We start from the raw sequence: 26268 nt of genomic DNA, 5'->3' as shown, positions 1-26268 counted from the left end.
AAGCAAAAGTGTACAGTTGTTTCTGCGGGAGATGGGGGGAAGAAGGGCAAATTTCTTCTGCGCTTGCATGTCCATAAGTGTGTCAATTTGCAGCATTTGGGACGCTAAAGCCCCTCTTACCAAAACAAATCCAGCGCCACCGGGCTTGGGCTCTGCAACACGGAGCTTGCCCTTCCCCCGGCAGCTTCAGTGCCCTCACTTAGGTGGTTAGGCCGTGCCTAAACATCATTCTTTCCTGGGCGGAGGTGTTCCTGTCACAGGCTCAAGGTGCCAACGTGCCGCACCCTCCGCGCTCAGGTGTCCCGCAGGCAGCCGCGGGGCTCGCAGCACCGATCCGCGGACAGGCGGCGGAGCGAACACCCGGGCGAGGCCCCGCGGTGCGTCACGGGAGCTGCGGCGGCGACCTCCTGGCTCCCGCCCCCGCACGCGCCCGTTGCACGCACGCGCACTGCGCCCAGCATGAGGGTCGCGGCTCTGATCAGGTAATGCGGTCTTGGAGCCGCCTCCCTCTTCCCAGGCCAACCTCTCGTCCCTTCCAGCCGCCCCTAGCGCCGAAAGAGTGGGTGTCTCTGCCTGAGCCGCGTGTTGGGGGTTCCGCGGCTCCTCCGAGCCACAGGAAGAGGCGGAGCCTTCGGTATTGCCGGCCCGCTTGTGCCTCGGTCCTGGGCTGGCGCGCCTCCTCCCCGTCCGTTGCTGTCTCTCTGGTCTTCCAGCCCTCAAAGTTGGATTTCCATTGGATTCAACTGGGAAATTAAAAAAAAAAAAAAAAAAACTGACGCCTGGGCCCCGCCGCCAGAGGGATTCGTTTAATTACTTCTGTGCGGCCCGGCGTCTGAATTTTTTTCAAGCTCTCATGAGCCGTGAAGTTTGGAGCCACTACCTTGTTCCGCCAACTCAGTTAATAACCCTCGCCCTTTCCCCTTCGCTTTCTTCATCCTCTTCTGTAGTTCCCTTTGGTCAGCTGGGTCCGCCGTAGCCTGGGCTTCCTCCCTAGTTGTAACTGGTTCTGCCCCTCCCAAGAAGTCCACCCCTCCCTCATCTTCACAGATGTGGATTGCTTATGGCATGTGTGTGCGTCTGCCTTTGGGCACTCAAGTACAGAGATCTCTCTTCGTGGTAGAGACCGAATTGTACTAGTCTTATGCTAGATGCAGTTGCTGTTGCTTCGGACTCTCATCATTGCTTTAGAGTGACCTTATCGTATACTCCGTATTATGATGTCTGTAGTAACCAAATCATAAATTTAAGTGTCTAAATAAGTCCTATGACTGACAAACCAAAACCAAACCTGCTTAAGTATTTCCATACTCAATCTATAAACTGAGGCGGAAGGGAACACACTAACAACATTAAAAAGATAGACTACTTTAAATATTTGTTTCATGAGATTTTGCCCTGTAGAGTGTATTAGATACAGTACAACGATGCGTTTGCTTTTGTAATCCAATTGAAGATTTCATAAACGTTTTCGTTAAGTCCCTTTGGTAACTGATACTGGCTGGTTAAGCATTGTCCTATTAAGGACTTGATATGACATTTCAAACCTACTACAGTGTCTGAAATATTCCAGTTCCCTTTCCTTCAGTGTGATTTTTAGGAGACTAGACCATAATGTCACAATAATTACTGTTTTTCAGTAAATGTCCTCTGTAAAATGAATGATTAAGCTTTAACCATTGTGTCTCATTTTAAGAATTAAAAGTACCCCAGGAAGTGAATAATTCAAATTTACATCGTTTTTCAAAAGTTTAGTGATTAAAGTAAAGCACAACCACCAAAGACTTAGAAGTATTAGAGGGGAGGAGAGAAGATTGGTAGAGTCAGTTATACTAAATAACCTGTAATGTACATATGTTGCTTTATAATAAAAAATTTTGCTGAAAAAAGCAATGTTGGAAAATTCTTGCTAAAGTGTAAGAGCTGTAAGGACATATTCTGTAAGTATGAATACATAAGCACTTACCTATATGCTTATGATATAGATGCTATGTATTCTATATATATGCATTATATATAATTATGTATTGTAAGTGAATAAGTGAAACTGGGATTCTTACATATCTTTATAAGAACATTATTTTCCTTTTTAAATTAATTTTTTTATTATACTTTAAGTTCTGGGTTACATGTGCAGAACGTGCATTTTTTTACATAGGTATACACGTGCCATGGTGGTTTGCTGCATCCATCAACCCATCACCTACATTAGGTATTTCTCCTAACATTAGCCCTCCCCTAGCCCCCAACCCCCCACAGGCTCCGGTGTGTGATGTTCCCCTCCCTGTGTCCATGTGCTCTCATGGAACATGATTTTTCTAATAAATAAATGGGTCTTTGAATTTTATAGTTGAATGTTATTTTGAGGATTATCCAGGCGGACCATTCACTAATTTTTGTATGAAGTATGCAAACCTAAGCACATTTAATAACTTAGCTTAGTATCCCAGAATTGGAAACCAAAATAGATCTATAAGACCTCTCCCATAACATACATGTGTACTTAATGGAGTTCTAAGAGGACAGTAAGGTACTCTGCATTTCCCAAGCTTGTCTAATATTCAAAACCTTTTTTTAGAGTAATTGGTTAGTATTTTGTTGGACACCAGTGTTCCACAGAACACAGTTTGGTAAATACTACTTAAAACCATGTTTGAAATGTTAGCGTATTTCAAAATGAATTCTAAGACTCAATTCTGATTCTGGATGCACACCCTTCAATCTTTAATATCTGAAACAATTAGTCATATCTTTTTAGCCTGGGGAAACAGAGCAGTAAGGTTCGATACGGGAAGCTGTGGAAGACCTACTTACGGGGATACGGAATCTGAAGAGAGGAAGAATGGACTTTTTAAAACTTCACTTTGGCCCTTGCACTCTCCTTCCACTTGAGAAGTTTTGGAATGAGAGTTGTTATTGATGGGAGGGTGGAAGAGGCAGAAAATGTTGAAAACTAAGATAAAAGGCAACGACCAGTTTCTGGGGTCCTCAGTTTCTTGAGCTATGAAGAGGTCTAAACATTGCCTGGGGGCACATTTGCAGACCTTAAGCAAGTATTGGAAAGAAGGGAAACAGGAGGAAAAGAAATATAAAAGGGAGAGAGGCAATGAGAAATGATAGTGGGAATTAGGAGAATATTAAACCACAAATGGCATATAGATTGCCATTCAGCCATATTACAGATGAGCTACTACTTGTCTTTACTAAGTGATACGCCTCTGCCTTAGGTAGATTTAGAACCAGAATTTAGAAGTTCCTTTCAATGTGTTACTAGATTATAGCTCAAGCCATGTTCTGCTGCCATCATATATATATAAAATGTGTGTGTGTATAACATATGTATGTATGTAAGTGTGGTGATGGCTGAAGTACTGATAGTGCTGATGTTTCACGTCATCAGTGTAAGTCAGCATCTTGTTTTTTATCTCTGCAGAATTTGAACCCACCAAGTGTGTCAAACTTTGTCATTAGATAGGTACTCAAATCTTTAATTTGGTCCTTTAATTGCTGATGATAGCTATTTCTTAGATTTCTTATGGTGGAGCAGAATTTTTTTTTTTTTTACTTTCTCATAAAGAATCTTTTTTTTTTTTGCTTTTTCAATAATTTCTATGAAATTATTTTATATATATATTCCTTAAGTGGAATAATATATATTATATATATTCCTTAGATGGAATAATATATATTATATATATTCCTTAGATGGAATATATATATGAAATATATAATTATATAATAAATGTTTAGCTGGGATATAAATTGAAATCATTTTCTATTTGCAAAGCACTTCAAATATATGTATTTGCTATCACAAAGCAAAAAGTTACCGTATTTTATTTAGAATATTCTTTTTATAAAGGCATATAGTTTCTTAAGCTCCTGTGTATAGCAGCCCTGGACATTCAGGTTGCTCAGTTTGTTTATGATTTAGAAATTAATGTTTTTTTTGCATTGTAATATATTCTGAAATTCGAGTAAATACTATGTTCTGTTTCGATATCTAGTGATTTTATGTTGAATAATGGTCAGTAGCTTGATATTTGTCTCTCTGTTGATTTATTTTTTAGTGGTGGGAAGGACAGCTGCTATAATATGATGCAGTGCATTGCTGCTGGGCATCAGATCGTTGCTTTAGCAAATCTGAGACCAGCTGAAAACCAAGGTAAGTACATGCCTTTAGTGGGAAGTTGCCTAAATGAATGAAACTCCAACTTCATAATTACATTGTACAGGTATACCATACAAAGACGAAAAAAAAAAGAACCAATATATATTAAGCACCCATTAGATGCTAGGTTCCACCTAGAACTTAGCATTGTTTTCACTTATTTTTTAATTCTCATAACCAACTTCTAGAGATGCATTATTAATCTTAATAGACAGGGATCCTGAAGCTTAGAGTTTGTCTGAAGTAAACTAGCACAAACTTGTGGAGCTAAGACTTGAACCTTGTTACTTCAAAGTACACTGCCATTTTACCCCACCACATTTCCAAGTACTGTAGGCAGCATAGAGGTAGATAAGATATAGTCTCATGCCTCAAGGGGCTTGAGAAGTAAGCCATATATTGATAAATGATACATTAATGTTATTAGACACCTGTAGTCCCAGCTCCTCGGGAGGCTGAGGCAGGAGAATGGCGTGAACTCAGGAGGCGGAGCTTGCAGTGAGCTGAGATCGCGCCACTGCACTCCAGCTTCGGAGACACAGTGAGACTCCATCTCAAAAAAAAAAAAGATACAGTTTATGTGAGACTTGAGAGAAGCAAAAAGCAATGCATTTCCACTTTTCATTTGTCTGTAGTAACAAGGGCATCTACATAAAATTCACAGACCTCATATTGGCTACTTTTTCATTTTTTTCCCCAATGAAATATCCCCAGTTATAGCTTTTGACAAAAGAAATACATTCACCAATGTGCTTTTTAATGCTCTTGTGTTATACCTATGAAACTAAAAGATATTAACTGCTAAAATGTAAGAGGGAGCAAAGATTAGCACTTGTGTGACTTTTGTATTACTGCTTCTCACAGGACTGTTCTACTAAGATCTTTTTATTATCTCTTTTACTACTTTCCGGGCTCCATCTTTTTGCACTACTGTGATTTTAAGATGAATTAAATGAGTAGTATATGTGAGAACATTGGTTATAGTTCCTGTCATGAAGTAGGCATTCTGTAAATTTAGCTGAATTGGAATCTAGCTAAATACTTGTTTTGTATCTCTAAATAGATTGATTATAAGCTTTTTGAGGGGAGAGATCATATCTTCTATCTTCCTTTTATTGCTCCTCATTGCTTAGAACAGCTCTATGCCTCTGGTAGGAGTTCATGCAAAGGTGATTGGTGGACAGGTGCCTAATGAACTAATTTGAATTAGCCCTGGAATAGTAAGCAGTTATTTCAGTCAGATATTTGAATTTTCTTTTCTTCTGTGATTAAGACGTAAGTAATGCTGGAAGTTGTGTGGAAAGACAGAGGTTAGAAATATTTTATAGGAAGAAATGGAAAGGTCCCGCAGAGAGTCATAGGTAAATGCACATATTTGGATTTTGTGCTGCAATTGATGAGTAGCAGATGGTTTTTTAGAAGTGAAGTTTTTTGAAGAAGTTCCAACTTTAAGAAAGAGAAAATTCTTTGAGAATGAGTAGGAACTGCACTCTAACTTCTGTATTATAAAAGAGGAAGCAGAATCTCCTGTTAGGTTTACCAAAGGAAAGAAACTCCCTTATCCCTTGTGGCCAGGGAGGCAACTGGGACTTTTAAGCTATCTTGTGAAGTTAAAAAGCAGATGTTTATATAGTATATAATACCTACGTAGTATACTGTCATTTCCATCGCTGGAGTTTCTATCTTGTCTTTAGCTTTCACATGAATTATTTTACTTACCTGGTACAGAATCATTAATGTATTATCTTCCTTGTGTCCACAGTTCACTGGCAGGGTGGTAAAATGACAAGCAAAGTATATCTTTAAATTACACCTCTCCAAGGCTGGGCGCGGTGGCTCACGCCTGTAATCCCAGCACTTTGGGAGGCCGAGGCGGGCGGATCACAAGGTCAGGAGATCGAGACCATCCTGGCTAACATGATGAAACCCCGTCTCTACTGAAAATATTAAAATTAGCCGGGCATAGTGGCGGGCGCCTCTAGTCCCAGCTGTTGGAGAGGCTGAGGCAGGAGAATGGTGTGAACCCGGGAGGTGGAGCTTGCAGTGAGCTGAGATTGCACCACTGCACTCCAGCCTGGGAGACAGAGTGAGACTCCGTCTCAAAAAATATATATATAAATACATAAATACAATAAAAATAAAAATTATGCCTCTCACAATAGAGACACTTATTTAGAATATTGTTAATGAGAAAAAATTTAATAGTAAATGGAATTAGAATATTCTGAAGTAAAAAGCCTGGAAAAAGGCAGTTGAAACAATAGTAATTGTTGTGGAAGAAAGCAGATGGCTGTGGGTTGGTAGATGGAGATGGTTTAGCTAATCTTGATGAGAATCAGCAGGACATTGGGAATTATTGAACAATTCACTGAATGACTTATTTTCCCCTTACGAGTGTTGTAAAAGAAACCTTAGTGAGGAATGACTGGTAGAGATGACTGCAGTGTCCAGCAAAGTTATGGGTTTTCAGTGGGTGGTCTGAAAAGGAATTTATACCCATTGATGGAGATAATGTGAACTTGTCATAAAATTCACAAAACCATCTCTTTAGATTTGTAGTAGGAACTTTTGTGGCATGTTAATTGAGTTGCTTCAGGCAACAGGGGAGCCTTTGGTTTTATTTGATCTCACACTATTGTTGCTATGTAGCTTCCATTAATCAAAGTTACAATGTGGTTAGGACTAAATGGAGCCTTAAAGAAAATTATCTTCTAGGTTTTTGAAGCCAGTGAAATGTTTTACTTATTATGCTAACATCAGAATGTTTCTTGCCAAGAAGCACAAATTTCTTTGAATAAATTGATTTTATTGTATCAATATCCTTTAAAATGAATATTTTTAAAGATCCAGTCTAACTTTGAGACAAGAGAAGGCCGAAAGGTTTTTAGGTCTTTGGCTATGTTCTCTACTTCCTACTGGGACCAGGAGTAGAAACCTTTATAACAACAATGTGAGTAATATTCTGAAGGAAGCCAGTCTAATCATGTGTGAGTTCAGAAACCTGTGAGCCAAAATAGGGTAGCACATTTTGATGATTTTGATTGTTGAAGGGGTCCTTGCACTATCATTTTTCATTCCTTTTGATAGGAAATTTTCACATTTAATGCAAAGCCTGGACTGGTTTGGCTTATATTCATACATACACACATAGATATATGTCAGAATAATTATTTTGTAATTTTTCTTTCTTTTTTTTTTTTTTTTACTTAAAAGCATTTTGTGAACATTTTCCATGTCATTAAATATTATTCTACAATAGCATTTCCCGTATGTCTTTAGAACACAGATACCCCCTTTAAATTTAAGTGTTCTGTGGGTAGATAAATTTGAGAGATAGTTCATGTTCTCTGCTCTTATTGAAGTACCTGAAAGCATATTAGCCTAGGAAGATTTACGTCACAGACATCCATTTAACGCTGTTTATCCCCATGTTTCCTAAACTTCTTTAACCTTAAATCTTTTTATCATCCCATACCTATTAATATCTTATGGGATTTGTATGCCACAGAACATACTTTAGAAAATGTTCTTCAACATTATATTAATAGCTACATAGTACTTTATTATATGAATGTACTATAATTTCTAGTCTATTTTAAATAATGTGACAAATAGCTTTGCAAATAATCTTTGATTCATGATTCTTTTTCTGAAAAGTAAGGTTACGAGATCAAAAGGTCTATTCCAGTATATTTCTAAGTTCATTTATATCACCCAAAGCTCTGATGTGACTCATCTGTTTTGAATATTTTACTCATATTGATATTTGTGGAATCTTGTGACAACCACTGATTATATTATTGATTAGCTTAAGATATCATGTTTCTATGCACATTTGAAACTGCTCTAATGCTCTAACAATATTGAATTTATGTCTATTTACATATTTTATTATAAGGTACTGAATATCTGAATATAAAATATACCAAAATAATCTGAAATTTTTCTTACCAATATTTGTCACTTATTAACTAAGTAGATATTTAATTAAGAAAGGTTTTTTCTACAAGTCTAGATGACTTCGTGAATAACCTTGAATGATTTGTAAAACATTTATGTAATAAAAATCTTTAACTGAATAAACTAATCAAAATTTATTGGATACATTAGTCTTCTCTTTAAATGTTTGCCATATATGGTATAACAGATTTATGTATTAATACATTTGTATTTGTAATTAGTAGTAGAGATTATTAGGGGTGATATGAACTAGATGCAACTACAGACAAATGTACAATTCTTATGTTTTTATTTCACTACATAAATGCAGAGAAATATAGCAAGCTTTTAAGTTCTGTGTCGACTACTCTTCAAGCATTAAAACCTGGATGGGCTTTCAAATCCACTTTCTTTTTCACTCTCTTTTGCTAATTATTTCCATTTTAATTGTTGCAGTGGGGTCTGATGAACTGGATAGCTACATGTATCAGACAGTGGGACATCATGCCATTGACTTGTATGCAGAAGCAATGGCTCTTCCCCTCTATCGCCGAACCATAAGAGGAAGGAGCTTGGATACAAGACGAGTATACACCAAATGTGAAGGTGATGAGGTTGAAGATCTCTATGAGCTTTTGAAACTTGTTAAGGTATGCAGAGTAACCAATTAAGTATATTGAATTTAGTGTGTAATTTAAGAAATTACATTTGCCAAATTATTTAGAAATTCATAATTTGCAATTGTTAGTAGCCCAACTATTCTTTAAAAGGATATTTTGTCTTTTTTTGGTTATAAAAAAGCTCCAAATGGTGAATATGCCTTTATATTAAATGATATTTAAAAATAAGACTTTTTGTATAGTTTGGCATCCAGGATTATCAAATGATATTAAACTAAGTTTTCTGTTCCTAAGGAAAAGAAAGATTAGAGCTGATGGCCATTTAATTTCTTTATTAACAAATATTTTTTGAATGCCTACTATATGCCTGGCATATAGTGCTAGACACTGGGGATAGAGCAGTGAACACATAAGTTAAAGGCCTATGCTAATGGAGCTCACTTTCTAGTGGAAGAGGACAGGCAATAAACAAATAACATGCTTGATAGTGAACAGTACTATGAAGAAAAATGAAGCAGAATCAGATAGCACATGATGGCAGGACATAACTGTGGAGGTAGTGCTACATATGGTGGTCAAGCAAGACATTTCTGATAAGCTAACAAGTAGACATAAAAAAATGAGAGATTGAACCTTGCTTAAATCTGTTGGAACAGGTATGAATTTAATGCATAAGTCACAGTATGTAAGAGTTTGGCAGCCATTTTGCACTCATTAATTTCTAGGAGGGTATATTTGGGCTCATATATCTAATAGTTAGTATACTCAGTAAATGGTAATTAATAAGGATGATTTTATATTAAGCAATTATCTTTTCATTTTTATTGATAGCCAACTATTTGAATACAGTTCAGTATTCTTCTAAGTATGAATTTTTATTCAATTACAATCGATTCCTATAAGGCAGATTTGATGAAGTAGGATATTCAAGCCAGTATTTCTTGATGTCTTACTATTTTTCACAAGGGGAAGGAAAGATTTCTGTCCCTTCCTCTACAAAGGGACATTGCATTTCACTTTCTCACTCTTGAGAGAAGTTCAGTTTTTTCAGAAGTTATCTCATGAACCTCTGTCATGAAAATTTTCTAGTTTCAGGTAGCTACTTAAACGACATACTTTGACTTTCATACAAATCAAAAGTTAATTAAGGATCTTGATTTGAAAAATATATGAAGCACTGAAATTCTTTTAAAATTTGACTACAATAGTTCTTACTTTGTATGTCAGAACATTTTTATTTTTATTCTAAAAAGAAACTGATAGGAAAAACCCTTAGAGGAGTACCAAAATTTTCTGCTTAGTTATGGATGGCATAAGTAGAAGATACTTTTGAAAGGAAATCACAGAGATCTGCTTTCTTCCCTTTGGGAAGATACATGCTGATAAACATTTTCATTATCAAACAAGGTAGAAGGCTTAAAAGAATCCTACTTTTAGTGGTCATATCTCCAAAAGGGTGCAATTATGATCTTGACAGTGTTCACTTTGAATTGTGAAATACTGAGTGCAAATCCTGCATTTTCAAAATTTCTTTCTCATAGTACAAAGAATTTGGGCATTATGTTTTTATATAAACCAATATTATAAAATGATGAGACTCACACTGAAGTAATTGGGTTGCTTAAAAATCATAAGCTTGATCACTTTGGAGAAACTCTGTGATAACAGCCCTGCAAGAAAGAGAAAGATAATAAATTACTATTAATAATAAATTTAATTAAAAATGGACAGATTAGCAATAATTAAGAAGAAATTTTCCTTTCCATCCATGCTGTCTTTGGAGAAATGGATGCTTTGCCATTATTATCTTTATGGTAACCATCAGTTATGACATAAATTAATGCTAATGTTAAAATCTTGACAACTTATGCTTTGGAAGTTTGTACATGATAATTATAGTTGAAAGATATGTTATCAAGTTGTCTGGGACTAAATAGTTCCTTCTTTTCCTGTGTAGAAATATTAACTTTACTATAGGATATTTTAAGGACATAAATATCAGAAATATATTGCTTTTATGGAAGTGATTGTGTAACTAGGCTTTTATAGTTAAATTCATTTATGAAACACTGGTGCAAAGATTCCAATAGAGGTCTTACATATTCTGATGAATAACTGAGTAATTATGGAAAAAACGAATCTAGAAAAGCTATAATTTTTCAAGTTAGTGTTTACTTGTTCTAAGAAAAAGAAAGAACTGCATTTTTTAATCCTTTGAATATTAATGGAGTATGGAAAGCATTTAGATTTATTTTCGTTGTATACATTTATTTATAACCAGTTACAGCTTTGCAGCTTTCACATGTAAGTCTTGTTTTTGTAACATTTTTCCCACAAATATTAAAACTAATTTTTGAATAGATGTTCCTTTTTGCAAAGAGTTTAATTTACTAATTGCTGAAAAGAAGTAGGAAAGACTTGGAAGAACTTAGAGAGTTATAAGTTTCATAACTATTTTGTAGAAATTATGACACTTAATAGAAATGTAATAAGCCTTTGTCTCATAAATTATCAGGTGACTCTGATAGCTAGAGGTATGTATCTCAAGGTTTGCAAAATATTTTTCATGTGGCTAATCTTTTATTCTTTAGAATTTCTTTACTATTAAAATGTAACTTCAGTTCTTATCTAGTTTAGTTTAATAGATAACTGTATTTTTCCTGAAAATATAGTCATTTCCAATTCTGTTTGTTTTAAGTCACACGAGCAGTGTAATAGTTACAGAAAGATACATATAAGCACTATATCGCTATAGGAAATATATGTAGGGATTATATTCTTTCTGTTCTATTGGGTTGGAGCTACTTTCTGGATCTGATGTCTTCCTTTTTCTTGATTTATTCCTTAGTTTCAGTATAATCTATATTTAAGATACTGCCTTAGGGGAGTTTGGAATCTTTCCATTTTGAAAATGTTCCTGTTCTGCCCTCGTATTTTATTGATTTGGTTGAATTTAGGACTTTAAGTTGAAAGTCATTTTTTCCTCAAATCATAGACAGCATTGCCCCATGGTTCTCTAGCCTTTTGCAGATACTGGTGTGATTGTTGTTCCCTTTTAGGTGGTCTGTTTTTCTTCTCTGTTAACTTTTATGACGTGTCTTCATGTTTGGTGTACTGAAATATCACAGTAATGCTGTATTGAGTGTTGTTTCTCCTGCATCCCTTCCCTAAATCCCTATTGAGTAGTGACACATCCCTTGTCTTCTTTCTCTGATTGATGGTTTGGGCATAGGCATGTAATCCAGGTGATAGCCAGTCAGAACATAGCATTCTTCTGGCCACAGTGATTGGATCAGAGGTGGTTTTGTTAACCTATGTTTGTCCTAATAGAATGAAGCCTAGAATGTTGGGTAGTTGGCAGAAGATAAGCTCTTTTCCTTCTGTGCAGAGAGATGTGTGGATGTGAGACCTAAAACTGCCATAGCCATTTTTATTTTTTTGACGGGAGAAAACTTGATGTCAAATCTGATACACAACATATTGCAAAGCCAATAGAATTGCAGTGTAAGGATGGTTCTTCCACTAGTTGTTTGATAATTTGTTCCTTTTGATTTTCTCTGTTCCCTTTTGCTGACACTCTCACTAGTCAGACATGAAACCTTCTAGACTGAATCTTCATGTCTCTTTTTTTAAATGTATTTTCTATCTCAGTGTCTTTTTGTGGTACATTCTGTGAGATGTCCTTTTTAAATTTCCCTACTTTCTTGCTAAATTTTTTAAATTTTAGCCATCATATTTTCAGTAGTCAAGAACTTTTCTTGTTTGTCCATTGTTTTTTAATAACAACTTATTTTTCTTTCTATAGATGTAACATCCCTATATCCTCTTAAAATACAAACAGAGATTTTAAATATTATCTTTCGTTTCCTGAAATATTGGTGTTTTCTTTCTTTTTCTTTTTATTTGAGACAGAGTTTTGCTCTTGTCGCCCAGGCTAGAGTGCAATGGCACAATCTTGGCTCACCACAACCTCCGCCTCCCGGGTTCAAGCAATTCTCCTGCCTCAGCCTCCTGAGTAGCTGGGATTACAGACATGTGCCACCACGCCTGGCTAATTTTGTATTTTTAGTAGAGACGGGGTTTCTCCATGTTGGTCAGGCTGGTCTCAAACTCCCAACCTCAGGTGGTCCGTCCGCCTTGGCCTCCCAAAGTGTTGGGATTACAGGCTGAGCCATCGCTCCCGGCTGATACTGGTGTTTTCTTTGAGATTTTTTTTTCTTAGTTTTCTTCTCTTTCATGTCATAGACTTTTCTTTAATGTTTTGGTTGCCTTTTCATATCCAAGAATAATACAAGAGGAAAGCTGACTGTGAATGCTTTTGACTCTAGAATTTTCACAACCCCACATCTCATATTTGTTATTCCTGGAGTTCAGGATAGTGTGGCCTAGTTTGGTGCCTTTCTTGGCTCTGTTCTCTTCCATGCAAACAGTAGATTATGGCTGTCTCTGCTGACCAGTCATCGTTCCTTCTTTATCAGCTTTCTAACTTAATAAATTAATTGAAATCCTTTTTTCATTGGTTCTTTCCTTCTGTTTATTATTGACAGTAATAATTGAGGGATCAAAATTTTAATAAATATTAAATACATAAATAATAAATTTAATAATAAAAATAACTAAAAATTATTTTTTTTATTGACAGCAATCTAAAGGTAAGTTTAACTTCAAAATAACTAGATATAGGACACAAATTTTATAATCAAAGTCAAGATTTTTTTGTTTTGTTTTGTTTTGTTTTCTGTTTCTCTCTTACCTCTACTTTCTGTAGACTCTCTTCTCAGTCAGGACCTTGTAATTAGAGGATGGCTCCCAGTTGTATGCTTCTTGGCTAAAATATAGTAGGAAAAGCTCCAGTTTTCATTTTATTTTATTTTATTTTATTATTTATTTATTTATTTATTTATTTATTTATTTATTTATTTTGAGACGGAGTCTCGCTCTGTCGCCCAGGCTGGAGTGCAGTGACTGGATCTCAGCTCACTGCAAGCTCCGCCTCCCGGGTTTACACCATTCTTCTGCCTCAGCCTCCCGAGTAGCTGGGACTACAGGCGCCCGCCACCTCGCCCGGCTAGTTTTTTGTATTTTTTTTTTTTTTTTAGCAGAGACGGGGTTTCACCGTGTTAGCCAGGATGGTCTCGATCTCCTGACCTCGTGTTCCGCCCGTCTCGGCCTCCCAAAGTGCTGGGATTACAGGCTTGAGCCACCGTGCCCGGCCCAGTGTTCATTTTAAACAGCTTAAAGGGGAATCTAACTGATCTGACGTGTAACACATTCACGAGTCAGTTGTGGTTGGGAGAAGATGACTTTGATTGGGTAGGCCTAGATTGTGTATCATTCCTAAACTAAGAGATGGAATCATGATTACTGGGAATATGTTTCCTGGGAGTAAAGGAAGGTTAATCTCCAAATATAGATCAGGCTGTTGCCTGTAGAAGGGTGAACTCTGGTAGGGGGAAAGAGTAACGTGTTTCCTAAAAATGTGTAGGTTTCAACTTGGAAACCATCCTAGATGATTTTTTTTTTTTTTTTTTTTTGAGACTGAGTGTGGCTCTTGTCACCCAGGCACGATCTTGTCATCGCGCAATGGCACGATCTCAGCTCACTGCAACCTCCACTTCCCAGGTTCAAGCAGTTCTCCTGCTTCAGCCTCCTGAGTAGCTGGGATTACAGTCACCCATAACCACACCTGGCTATTTTTTTTTTTTTTTTTTTTTTTTTTGTATTTTTAGTAGAAACAGGGTTTCGCCATGTTGTCCAGGCAGTTCTCGAACTCCTGGCTTGAGGTGATCTGCCTGCCTCGGCCTCCTAAAGTGCTGGGTTCTACAGGTGTTAGCCATCATACCCAGCCGATTCTTCTTTTTAAATCTCTTCTCTCTTCCCTCTCTCCCTCCCTCCCTTTTTTCCTTCCTCATCCTTTTTTTTTTTTCAAAAACAGTTGGACATTGACGCTGAAGCAGTGAACTTGTAGTTAAGGACCTGTATATTCAGTTGCTCATGATTTTTCCACCTTAATATTCCACAGGTATGGTAAACTAAACATTCAAAACTTGTTTGTTATCTTCCTACACAAACTTGTTCCATATTCTGTATTTCCTTAATTAAAAGTATCATGATTTACCTCATCATCTAAGTCAAAACCTAGGCCTTATTATGAGACTTCATTTTTTCTCAGTCTCTTTCTCCACTCCATCCCCCTCAACCATCACCATTATAGCTCCAGCTATTATAGATAATGCTGGTATGGCTTCTAAAATCTGACCCCTTGACTTCATTCTCACCACTACTGGTTTTTCATTTGTACTATGTGAGAGCCTCCTAATCAACTTGCCTTCAGTATTGCCCTATGCTCCATCCACCTCTTCTACTAAGTTGTTGGCAGCTGATGTGTATAAATGCTTAAATGACCCATGATTAAGATACAGTCCAAACACATTAGGCTAACACAGAAGGCTCTTTAAGAAGAGGCCCTGGCAATCCTACTAGTCTGATCCTGCTTTTCCCACACAAGCACCTCTGGGATCAAGTTATAATGAACTAATTAGGTTTCTAGGAGATTGCTTTTCATGTCTGAGTCTTTGGCTATGCTTTTCTTTATGCTTATCTCTTTGTCCTCCTGGAGAACCCCTTCTCACCTCATATTCTTTTGTGAAACCTATCCTAATTTACCTTCCTCCTTTCTGTTCCATGGCAGCTTGTCTGTAACTCTACTGTGGGTCTCATTGCATTATTAGGATTGTTTTTGTGGCTGTCGCTTTTGCTAGATTATGAGACCTGAAAAACATGATAGCGCTGTTCATTTTTGTATCTGTCCTAGCAGAGTTCCTGACATTTGGAGGCTCTTAAAAGAATATTGAATATTAAAAGAATAAGTTTAGTAAAAAAAAAAAATGTATCAAATTATTCCAACCTAGGCCGGGCACAGTGGCTTGTGCCTTATAATCGCAACACTTTAGGAGGCCGAGGCAGGCAGACCACTTTTAGGAGTTCAAGACCAGTCTGGCCAACATGGGGAAACCCCGTCTGTATTAAAATACAAAAATTAGCTGGGCGTGGTGGTGCGTGCTTGTAATCCCAGCTATTCAGGAGGCTGAGGTGAGAGAATTGTTTGAACTTGGGAGGCAAAGGTTGCAGTGAACTGAGATCACACCACTATGCTCCACAGCCTGGGCGACAGAGCGAGACTCTGCCTCAAAAAAAAAAATTTTTTTTACTGTAATTATCTAATATAGGGGAGCCATGTTACTATGATATGTGATATAAAACCATTGGCAAATTCATTTTGTCTTTTATTTTCTACATAGAAGCTTAATATCATAATAAATGGAATGGACATCATAGTGGAAGTTTTCAAAATAAGGCATCCTATCATGTAACCACTAACTGTACCAAGAATAGTTTCCTTCTGCACACTGCTTTATGAAAATGCTGAGCAGAAACTCTTTCAAATTATTTTTAGTGTATGCATTTTAGAAAACCTGATGATGGTGGAAAATTACTTTGTGGATCTCTTTTCACTTCACTTCATGAGGGAAAAACCTGAGATGGCAAATCTGAAGGGTTTGGAGTGGGTGAAACATATAAGATGGACTTAAGATTTTCAGGGAGGACCCAGACATAGCATTAATTAAACAGGCACATAGCCCTGTACAAATTGCTCCTGGCTCCTCAGAATTGCACAGCTTGCCTCCAGCCCTTTCAGTTCCCAAGATTTTGGACATTAAACCTGGTCCCTTGGCATAAGAAATGCTTTTCTAGTATTGATTCTGGACTCTAAACAGGAAGAATTGGCATCGGAACATACCAGTGTCATTTTCACTCCCAGGTGCAGCTTTATTGAGGCTGTGCCATATCTGGCCCTTTCAGATGATAAAGTCAAGCATGCATGAGGAAGTACATGATGGAAGATCTGTCTGGAAATAAAATGTTGTACCGTATTTGTCAATTGCTATAGTTCCTAAACTTATCACAAGTACAAAGCCTTCATCTATAAATTCCCCCTAAAGCCTAGAAAATGTGACTCCCTCATTTTGGCAAAATGATCATTCTGTCTCTTCAACCTTGAACTTTTCTCCACTTGGTATCAGTGATTGTGTGTATATATTGCACATGCACATATATACCCTTCGTATTTATCTTTTCCCGGAGTCAGTGCCTCTCTATAAATTTATCAATTGGCTTATTTTTATATCCTATATTCCTCTCTTCTACAAACTCTGGATTTCTTCCTATCTTATCATCTACTCTATATATCTTACATTGTGTTGTGTATTTTTGACTTTTCTTTCAAATTTCTTTCTTTTTATTTTCAATCTCTAGTGTCTGTGTCCTTTTGACTGGTTGGTTTTTTTAGTTTGTTTGTTTTTGTTTTTTTGGTTTCTTTTCCTATGCTACTATTTATTTTCAAAGAAATCTTTTGTAGCTGTCTCCTTCTGGAGTTGTGTTGTCTGGGATGCTAGGTGTAGGTCTCTGTCCTATAGTCTTCTACTTCATTTCTAGGCCTGTAGTTTATCTTGTCTTGCCATATTCTTATTAAATGACTGAGAATACATTATCCAGATTGATAAGCATAAATTCTTTGTTTCTTTATTGTTGTATAGTTTTGAAGCATGTGACTTTATTGGTGGTCTCACAGTAATAGATCCTGAACTGATATTTTTAAAACAACTTTGCCTTTTAAATTGGGAACATCTTCAGTCAGCAGATTTGTAGTGCCTAAATCATTAAATAATCAAAAAAAAGATATCAATAAATACTTAGTGATGAGGTTTTTTTTGTTTGTTTGTTTTGTTTTGTTTTTTTGATTAGAAGTGGTTTAATAGGAGCTTGTTCTGTGATGTGCTGATGTGGGACAATACTGAGTGAATAAAGAGGAGTTGAATAAATGTCTTAGTTGACCTTGACATTCCTGTTAATTTTAACCTATACTACTACTGTTTTTCTTAGTCCTCTTATTATTTCATTTGTCAAACATTAATTCAATGCTTATAATGTACTAGTATGGGAAAGTAAAAACATGTATGAGACATAGTCTTTGCCCTCACAGACCCTGAAAGGATAAGACACATACACGGAAAAATTAATACAAGGTACAGTTGCCATTAGAGCATGCAATTAAAGGGTTATGGAAGTTCAGAGGGTGAAAAAATCCCGTTTGGGGGATCAGAAGGGCCTTACGGGCAAGTTACATTTGATATCTGATACGGTTTGGCTCTGTGTCCCCACCTATATCTCATGTCAAGTTATGATTACTCATGTTGGAGTAGGGGCCTGGTGAGAAGTGACTGAATCATGGGGGTGGGCTTCCCCCTTGCTGTTCTCATGATAGAGTTCTCCTGAGATCTGGTTGTTTGAAAGTGTTTAGCACCTCACTCTTCACTCTCTCCTGCTGGCCATGTGAAGATGTGCTTGCTTTTCTTTCGACTTCTGCCATGATTGTAAGTTTCCTGAGGCCTCCCTAGAAGCAGAAGCCTGTACAGCCTGCAAAACTGAGCTGATTAAACCTCTTTTCTTTAAAAACTACCCAGCCTCAGGTAGTTCTTTATAGCAGTGTGAGAGCAGACTAATAGAATATCCTTGAAGATTATTTGGATTTTGACAGATGACAGGCATTGGAGGATGGCTAAGAGAATGTTAAAAATTAAGGGAAATTATTAGCCAAAGTCATGTAACCTGGAAATTATGAAATGTATTAGGGAAATAGAGTGTTCAATTTGATTTAGGGTTTAAAGTTTGAGGAGTAGTGGAAAATAAGCCTGTAATGGTTGATTAATACCAAAAAAAGAGAGTGTCTTAAATTTTAGGTCAAGGATTGTTCAGATGGTGGAAAGCCCCTGAGGTGGTATTTTCTAAACTCAATTTAATGAGTGACAACTATTTTTATAAAAAATGCAAGAGCCTAGAATATAATAGAAAATATCAATGTGTACATAGGTTAATTATCATTTTGTGTAATGTAATAGATATGTACAGGCACATATGTGTATGCTATGCCGTTACATTGTGTATTTTTTGCTGCTCAACAAATTCTTATGGTCATGAGGGTGAACCACTAATATAATACAAGAAATGGATTAGCGATAGGCAACTCTGTAGATGAGTTCAAATTAAAAACGAAGATACTAGGTATCTGAAAGATTTTGAGAACCTGAACTTGGGGAATGCCAAGGGGAAAGGTGAAAAGGGGACATTCTACAGATATTGATTGGACTTGATGACGGTATTTAAATAAAGTGACAAAGAGTCTATATAAAGTACCTTGTAAACTGACAATTCCACAGCTAATTTATATAGTTTTTACTGAGCAATATTGGTAATCAAAATGAATTATGATAGCTATATATTACAGATATTATGATCCCAAATATTATAGCATCCCGTCATTGTCATCTCTTTAATCTGGTAAAGGATGGTATAGAAGATGCTTCATATCAATATGGGTTCATTTAATCAGAATCAATTCTTAATAAATTTTGGTCTTGATTGTTCTTTTATCATTTAAAATTTTCTTTATAGAGTTATGTGAAATGCATATCAAATGAAATAGTTTATCCTTATTCCTTAAAAGCACCTCGTGTGGATTCACAGAAATAAGCAAAACTATGATATTAATATCTTTTCAAATAATTTATATAGATGAAATTCAAATTATTGCATTATTGTTTGATAAGCAATTACACATATGCTGGTAAATGAAGCAAAATATAAAGTCATAATGGATTCTATAGCCTTTTGGGACTCATAACAGATTGAACCTGACTTTAGACCTGTAAGTTAATTGATCCCTTGAAGTTTACTTCTGGTCTTTCTCCAGTCTCTCATCCCCTATATTTATCCTTTAAACTCCTGTGAGTTGAATATTTCTAAAGTGTAGATTTAATCACATTTCTCTTTCCATCAGATATTCGTTACTTAGCATCATTCTGCTAGATGCACTGCAATTTGACTTCAGTTTTTTTTTTTTTGTCTATTCTCAGATTATCCTACATGTAAACTATGTGCCATCTAAACTAGGCTATTGTCAGAACTCATTCTTCTCCATATGGTCCATGCCTTTCCTGAATAGTGCTGTGTTTTAGTCAGAAATAACTTCTCCTTTCAACTCCTTCCTTTACATGGCTTCTCTTTCCTGATGTCCTCCTTGATTCACCCCACTGAATATAGTGTCTTCCTTCCTTAAACCCTCATATCACATTTTAACTCTCTTGTAGTACTTACTCTATTTTAATACACAAAGCTATGATTTAAAAAAAAAAAAATCTATCTTGTGGGTTTTGTTTAAAGATTGTAAGTAACTTGAGGAATAGGGATTATATTTCATTCTTTTTATCTCCTATGAAACGCCATACAGCTCCTAGACTATAACAGGCATTGTGTTAAACTCTACTCCTCTGGAATACAGTTGTTCCATCTATAAAATGTGGATATATCTTTCTTCTTTTCTTATTTATCTGTTTTGAAAATCAACAAGAATATATTTGAGAGCCTATCATCCTCATTTTAGCCTCATGTCTTCTTCATTCTCTAGCTTCCAAAATAATCTAGTAAAGTCATTTTTTTTCATTGCATACAACATTCCATTAGTATATTAATATTAAGTGGTAGCTACAAGTGGGCATTGAGATGAGTGTAATTCTTCTTGACTTTATTAGTAAGTTAATGCAGAGAAGAAAACAAATGGTAAATGTTCAATTGTGAAAGAGGTTTTAATGGGGGCAAATTTATATTACGGATTGGATTGAGTTGATCCTTCTACATTTGCTGCCTATAATTTTGGGCCATTCTTAGCCTGTTTTAGACTTCTTCAGTCAGATAATTCAGTCTTCCAAGAGACATGTAGAATTAATGTTTTCTAGTTTCCTATGTTAGTTACCTGAGGCATGGGCCATTTCAAAAGGAGATAAAGAGGGTTAACCTAAAGATATCAGTGGTTCGAATAGGTGATTTTTTCCCATTAAAATTTATTTTGGCATGTTCTTTTAGAATTTTAACTCCATGTTTGTCTTTAAAATCTAAGCAGTGTATTTTGTATGAACTCATTTGTAGAAAGCCTTAAGCAAGGACTTAAGTGTGAAAGTTAGATGAACCATGTTTGGAAAATTCAGACTTTTTGGAGTATATGAATTGAAAGATTTAAAAAATGGGTCCAGGCATGGTGACTCACCCCTATAATCCTCGCACTTTAGGAGGCCCAGGCGGGCGGATCACGAGGTCAGGAGATGGAGACCATCCTGGCTAACACAGTGAAACCCTGTCTCTACTGAAAATACACCGGGCGTGGTGGCGGGAGCCTGTTGTCCCAGCTACTCAGGAGGCTGAGAGGCAGGAGAATGACGTGAACCCGGGAGGTGGAGCTTGCAGTGAGGCGAGATCGCACCACTGCACTCCAACCTGGGCGACAGAGCGAGATTCTGTCTCAAAACAACAACGAAAACAGCAACAACAACAACAAAAAACGGTTCTATCTTCAGAGGCAGTAGAATGGGGCTATCATTTGTGCTCCTGTATGTAAAAGCAATTAACTCTCAACACCAGCAGAATTATGCCATACTTATTTGTATACAGTGCTGAGCCCTGTGGTCACTTTGTGTCCTCATACACAGTGGGTGCTCAATGAGCAGTTATTAAACTTATCAAAATTAAGCCTATCTGACTTTGACAAAATTATGCTAATATTGATCCCCATAGATATCTATCAAAAGACATTGACAATCAGAAGAGGCAGAAACTATCAGACATTTATTTCTCTTTCTTGTGCAGAATTTGCTGATTCTTCTATGCTCTGTACTGTAAGATTGGTTCTGGAGCCATTGAAATGCCCCATGGTCTATTTTAGGACCAGTTCTCTTGTGGATTCTTTCCTAGGTAATAATTTTGCAGGGAGGTGGGGGAGGGAGGGAGAACAGTCATCATTTAATAAATAACCCATGATCTTCCCTTTGAGCCTTTCATGTATTTGTCTCTTTAAACATTTTTATTGGCCTGATAGCCATTTTTTGTGACTTCTTTAACCCCTATCCAAGTTCTTCTGATTTTCAGTGGTCATATATCCTTGGCTTGATCACAGAAAGCTAATAAGGATCAGACTAGTAGATTTCATCTAGGATAATGCACTACTTTAAGATAGGATTTATTAATCTGGAAGGGAGAGGTATTCTTGAACTCTGAAATTTTATGCAAATTTTTTGTAGGTGTAAATTTTTCTGGGAGAGGACAAATTTTTTTTCTTTTTTTTTTTTTTTTTTTTTGAGATAGGGTCTTTTTCTATCACCCAGGCTGGGGTGTGGTGCTGTGACCATGGCTCACTGCACACTCGAACTCCCAGGCTCAGTTCATCTTCCTGCCTCAGCGTCCTGCATAGCTGGGACTACAGGTGCATGCAACCATGGCCGGCTGATTTTTGAATTTTTTTATAGAGGCAAAGTTTCACCATGTTGCCCGGGGTGGCCAAATTTTTGTCATAATCTTACAAATTTTGTCTGTTCTTTCCAAAAGTTTAACAGCTACTATTTTAACCGTCACTTTCAGAAAGCCTTGTAGCCTGGGAGTATTCATGAATACCCAATAATTAGTTGTCCCCTGAGTTTGTAACACATGCTATGCTATGTGCTATGAGATCAGATGGGTCTTCTGGGGCTTCCAAAGAGTGAAGAGTCACATGAGGTAGATGCTGAGAGCAGATGAGTATGCTGTGCACTTCTCAAGAAAGACATTAAGATCTAAAAGAAAAGGGAGTATAGAGCATCTTAAATTTCAGGTAAGAAGTGTTGGGGGCCAGGGAAGGGACAATAGGCTTGGAGACATGGCCTGTTCTAAGTAGCCTTTATATTTTATGTTGAAGGAGAGAAGAATAGGGATGTAATCAAGGCATTGCTCTTGATTTCCTCAAGTGTAGCTTTTGTTTTTAACGATTTCTATTACATTATTTACTTCTGTGGGTAGTTATTATGCCTTGTTTTGTATAATTGTTTGCATTTGTAATATATCCTCCCTGTTAGTTTATAACCTCATGAGGGCAAGGACTGAATGTTTTCAAATTTGGATACTCTTCAGTGCTCATCATGGTGTCCTGTCCATAAGAAATATTCACCTTTTTTTGTTGAGTATTTGCTCCAGGGATGGTGTGAAGAATTTTTGTATCACATAGTCAACTTTATGGCAATCCAAGGGTGAAATTTCTCTCAGGACTTAGTATTTGTAGTAGTTTAGCCCTACCATAACTATTTGACAGTTTTTATTGCATGAACACTGTAAATCATGCAACTTCAAGTTTCCTCTTTATATTGATTGCTGGAAAACCCAGAACCATGTGATTTTCTTTCAATTATCTGTGTCTTATTGTAATTATAATTGCAATTTATGTAGCAATATCTTCTAGGTGCTGCTATAAGCTCTATATACATATATTCTAATTTTATCCTTACATCAACCCTTTGCAGATAAGTAAACTGAGATACAGAGGGGTTAAGTAACTCATCCAAGGTTACACAGCTAAAAAGTGGTAGAACATGTACTTTTAATCACTATGTTCTGCTGCCTCCCAGAATTGCATTTCTGTTAATTCATGCAGATATTACTATATTACAGTACATATATATTGCATATGTAAACCAATAAGGTATGTGTAAATTGACAGTGAGGCGGAGGGAAAGGCGTATGGTTTAATAAGGGGTTAGGATTATTAAGTCAGGGATCAAAGTGATCTATTTGTGTCTGATCTTGTTTCAGAGCTCTCAGAATAATTTTAAATAATTACTACTCAAAGTGTGGTCTAGGGATTAGCCTGGTGCTAGTCCATGAAGTGTTTTGTTCAAGCTAAGATATAGAGAGAAATTGAAAATAAGCATTTAGAAACTTTTAGAGTAATATGAAAGAGTAATTTTATTTCTTTTGAATCTAATAATAAAAATTTGACCTTGTGTTTTATATCTTTTAACAATTTTATTCTTTTAATTCATTTTGTTGTATTTTACAAGTTTCTATCTTTGAAGGGTTGGAAATGTGAAAAAAAAAGTGGTTTATAACACAGTTTGAGAAACATTGTTCTAGGTAACAGCTTTGCAAGTTTTTAAACTGATTTGTTTGCAAAAGAAAAAAAACATCTGTGGTTTGAAATTGCATTTTAATCTAAACTTGTTTCTGAAAATGTATTAGGAATTAGTAATTTGGGTATTGGCCACTTTCATGGTTCTGTGAGAAGAGGCCCTGAATTGAATTGATTTGGATGGGTGGAGGGGGACATTTTTCTTTTTTGTCTTACACTTAGTGCTTTTCTCAAAAGTGACACATTTTAATTAAATTCTTGATTCAAGATAATAGCATGGGGAACTTGTCTATCATCCATAGTTACAGTCTCCTTTCTTGACTTATAATAGCTAATAAAACAATTCCAATTTTAATATGCTCATAATTGTTCCTTGGAATAACAGAACAGTAAAAAGAACCACAAAACATTGCTGATGATGCCAACTTAGTATCATAAGTTTTTCCATTTATAGAAAGCAAACATAGCTTCAGAGATATATTTGCAATCCCAGTTCAGTTTTTAATTTTTCTTTTTCTTTTTGGATAAGTTGGGAAGTCTTGTTCTATAATACAATGTTATAAAATAGGTTCATGTAAAGTTACCAACCTTAATAGGATCTTTTAATGTCCATACAATTAATACCTCTTCTTTAAAATAATCTCTTATTGGTGGGATTAATATTCAATGGGGGAATTCGTCACTAATTTTTGGATATTATTATAAAAAGCATGTCTCCAAATAGAGATATGGGCTAAGGGTATGAACAGGCATTTCACAGAGAAATACATTCAAATGACCAAAAAAAAAGAATGTTTAACTTTACTAACTCGAAAACGTGAATATCACTTTGACAGAAATAAGAAATAATAATGGTTTTGAAGAAACAGATACCCTTATGTACTGCTAGCAGCCCTGTAAATTGGTTCAATATTTCTGGATGGTAATTTGGCAAAACTCATCAGACACAAAAAAATACACTCCTGTAATAAGCATTTCTGCTTTGGGGAATTTATAACTAAGGAAATAATTTAAAATAGACTTGAAAATTTAGAAATCATTGGCAATGTAAATTATGACGTGTCTATACAGTGGGATGCTGTATGGCATTAAAAATGAACTTGCAGAAATATGTCTGTATATATTCTTAAGGGAAGGAAACAGATTAGGGAATACTGTGTATGCTATAATAACATTTTTCTGCAATGCATTTGTGTAAGTACATGCATAGAAAAATATCTGTAGGATATATTTTAAGTCTGTGGGCAGAATTAAGAGTATAATTTTTGCTCATTTAGCTCATTGGTGTTTTTCTCTAATGAGGTTATATTGCTTTTGAAGCTTCCTTGTTGAAGATTTGGCATCTGCTTAAAAATGCACTGAATGGTATTGGGGGAAAGGAAATCTTTCCTATTGATTATCAATTCAACAGGATGTCAGCCGTTCCCCAGGTCCTTTTTGAAGGTTCATGAGGAGCCTGTTTTTCTTTCAGAGTTGGTTCTTGAAAGCTTGTATGTGAGAGATTATTTTTTTTTTTATTGCTGTGACAAATATCTATCATTTTCTAAACAAGAAAGCCAGTGTCACAGTTAGGTACATAGAGTTATTTTCATTCACTTGCAGTCCTGTTGTATTAATACTGAATAAGCAGAGACAGTCTGACTGGTGGTGAAAGATGGTAATCCAGCCTCAGGGCTTTTTCTGGTCAATCCTAAACCTCTGATTGCCACGTTTTCCTAATTTCCCATTTCCAGGGTATCACTAGAGTGACCTTGCTTGCTGAATATGATGCTCTGAATCTCCAAGATTTTCACATGCATTTGGAAGTGGGGCAGCCAGGCGATTGTTTACAGGACTCCAAATGAACTGTGCACTCACAGCAAGTTTGATAAACACACATTTCCTCCTTTTATCAGTGAGATTGCAAAATGTGAAGTATGAGTTTCCAGTTTTACTCATTCCCCTCAACCCTTTTCCTGTTTAAAAACTTAGACATACTAATTGGATGCTGATCCGTCCCTGTTTTTCATTCTGCTTGCTGGTAGTTGACGGCTTAGTTCAGTACTTACCTAGGCAAGATTTGGCAAACCTTCAAAAATAAACTTTCCGTGTATTCAACTTAAAGGAGATTCATCCCAAGGAATGTAATGTGAACACTAATTAACAGTAATGACTGCTAATCACTTTGCTTTTTATACTCCTTTAGGAGCACTGCTATTATCCAATGTAGTCAAGTAAAATGCTTGTATATGAATCAACAATGTTGCATCCTTTTAGCAGCTATTGCTCACAATCAAGCTTTGCATAAATTAAAGTTGACTAAAATTGATTTTAATATGCTGCTCTCTTTCAATAGTAAACTAAAATATCTAGTTAAATATCCTGCATATTAAAAATACATTACCTGATTTTTTTTTTTTTTTGCAGCCATCCTGTGGTAGATGAAAAGCAATATTACAAATACATTTTCTCACAGTTTGTGACACTTTCTCTTAGATTTCTTCAGAAGTGAACACAACTCT

At 36.2% G+C, this 26268-nt stretch overlaps 1 protein-coding gene across 8 annotated transcripts in view; it reads left to right on the top strand.

The window, feature by feature from the left end:
* Window positions 1-368: 368 nt before the first annotated feature.
* Window positions 369-26268, top strand: part of DPH6 (diphthamine biosynthesis 6) — a 448616-nt gene continuing 422716 nt past the window's right edge. For all 8 annotated transcript variants that reach the window (XM_073012040.1, XM_073012037.1, XM_073012039.1 and 5 more), the window contains exons 1-3: window positions 369-482; window positions 4068-4162; window positions 8564-8757. In XM_073012040.1, the coding sequence (XP_072868141.1) occupies window positions 460-482; window positions 4068-4162; window positions 8564-8757 (312 nt within the window). In that variant the 5' untranslated portion in view covers window positions 369-459. The remainder of the gene's footprint in view (window positions 483-4067; window positions 4163-8563; window positions 8758-26268) is intronic.

This window comes from Chlorocebus sabaeus, chromosome 26, assembly GCF_047675955.1.
Source record: "Chlorocebus sabaeus isolate Y175 chromosome 26, mChlSab1.0.hap1, whole genome shotgun sequence".
NCBI classification, from domain to species: domain Eukaryota; kingdom Metazoa; phylum Chordata; class Mammalia; order Primates; family Cercopithecidae; genus Chlorocebus; species Chlorocebus sabaeus.
The sequence above is the reverse complement of the archived record's forward strand: the minus strand, read 5'-3'. Positions and strand labels throughout refer to the sequence as shown.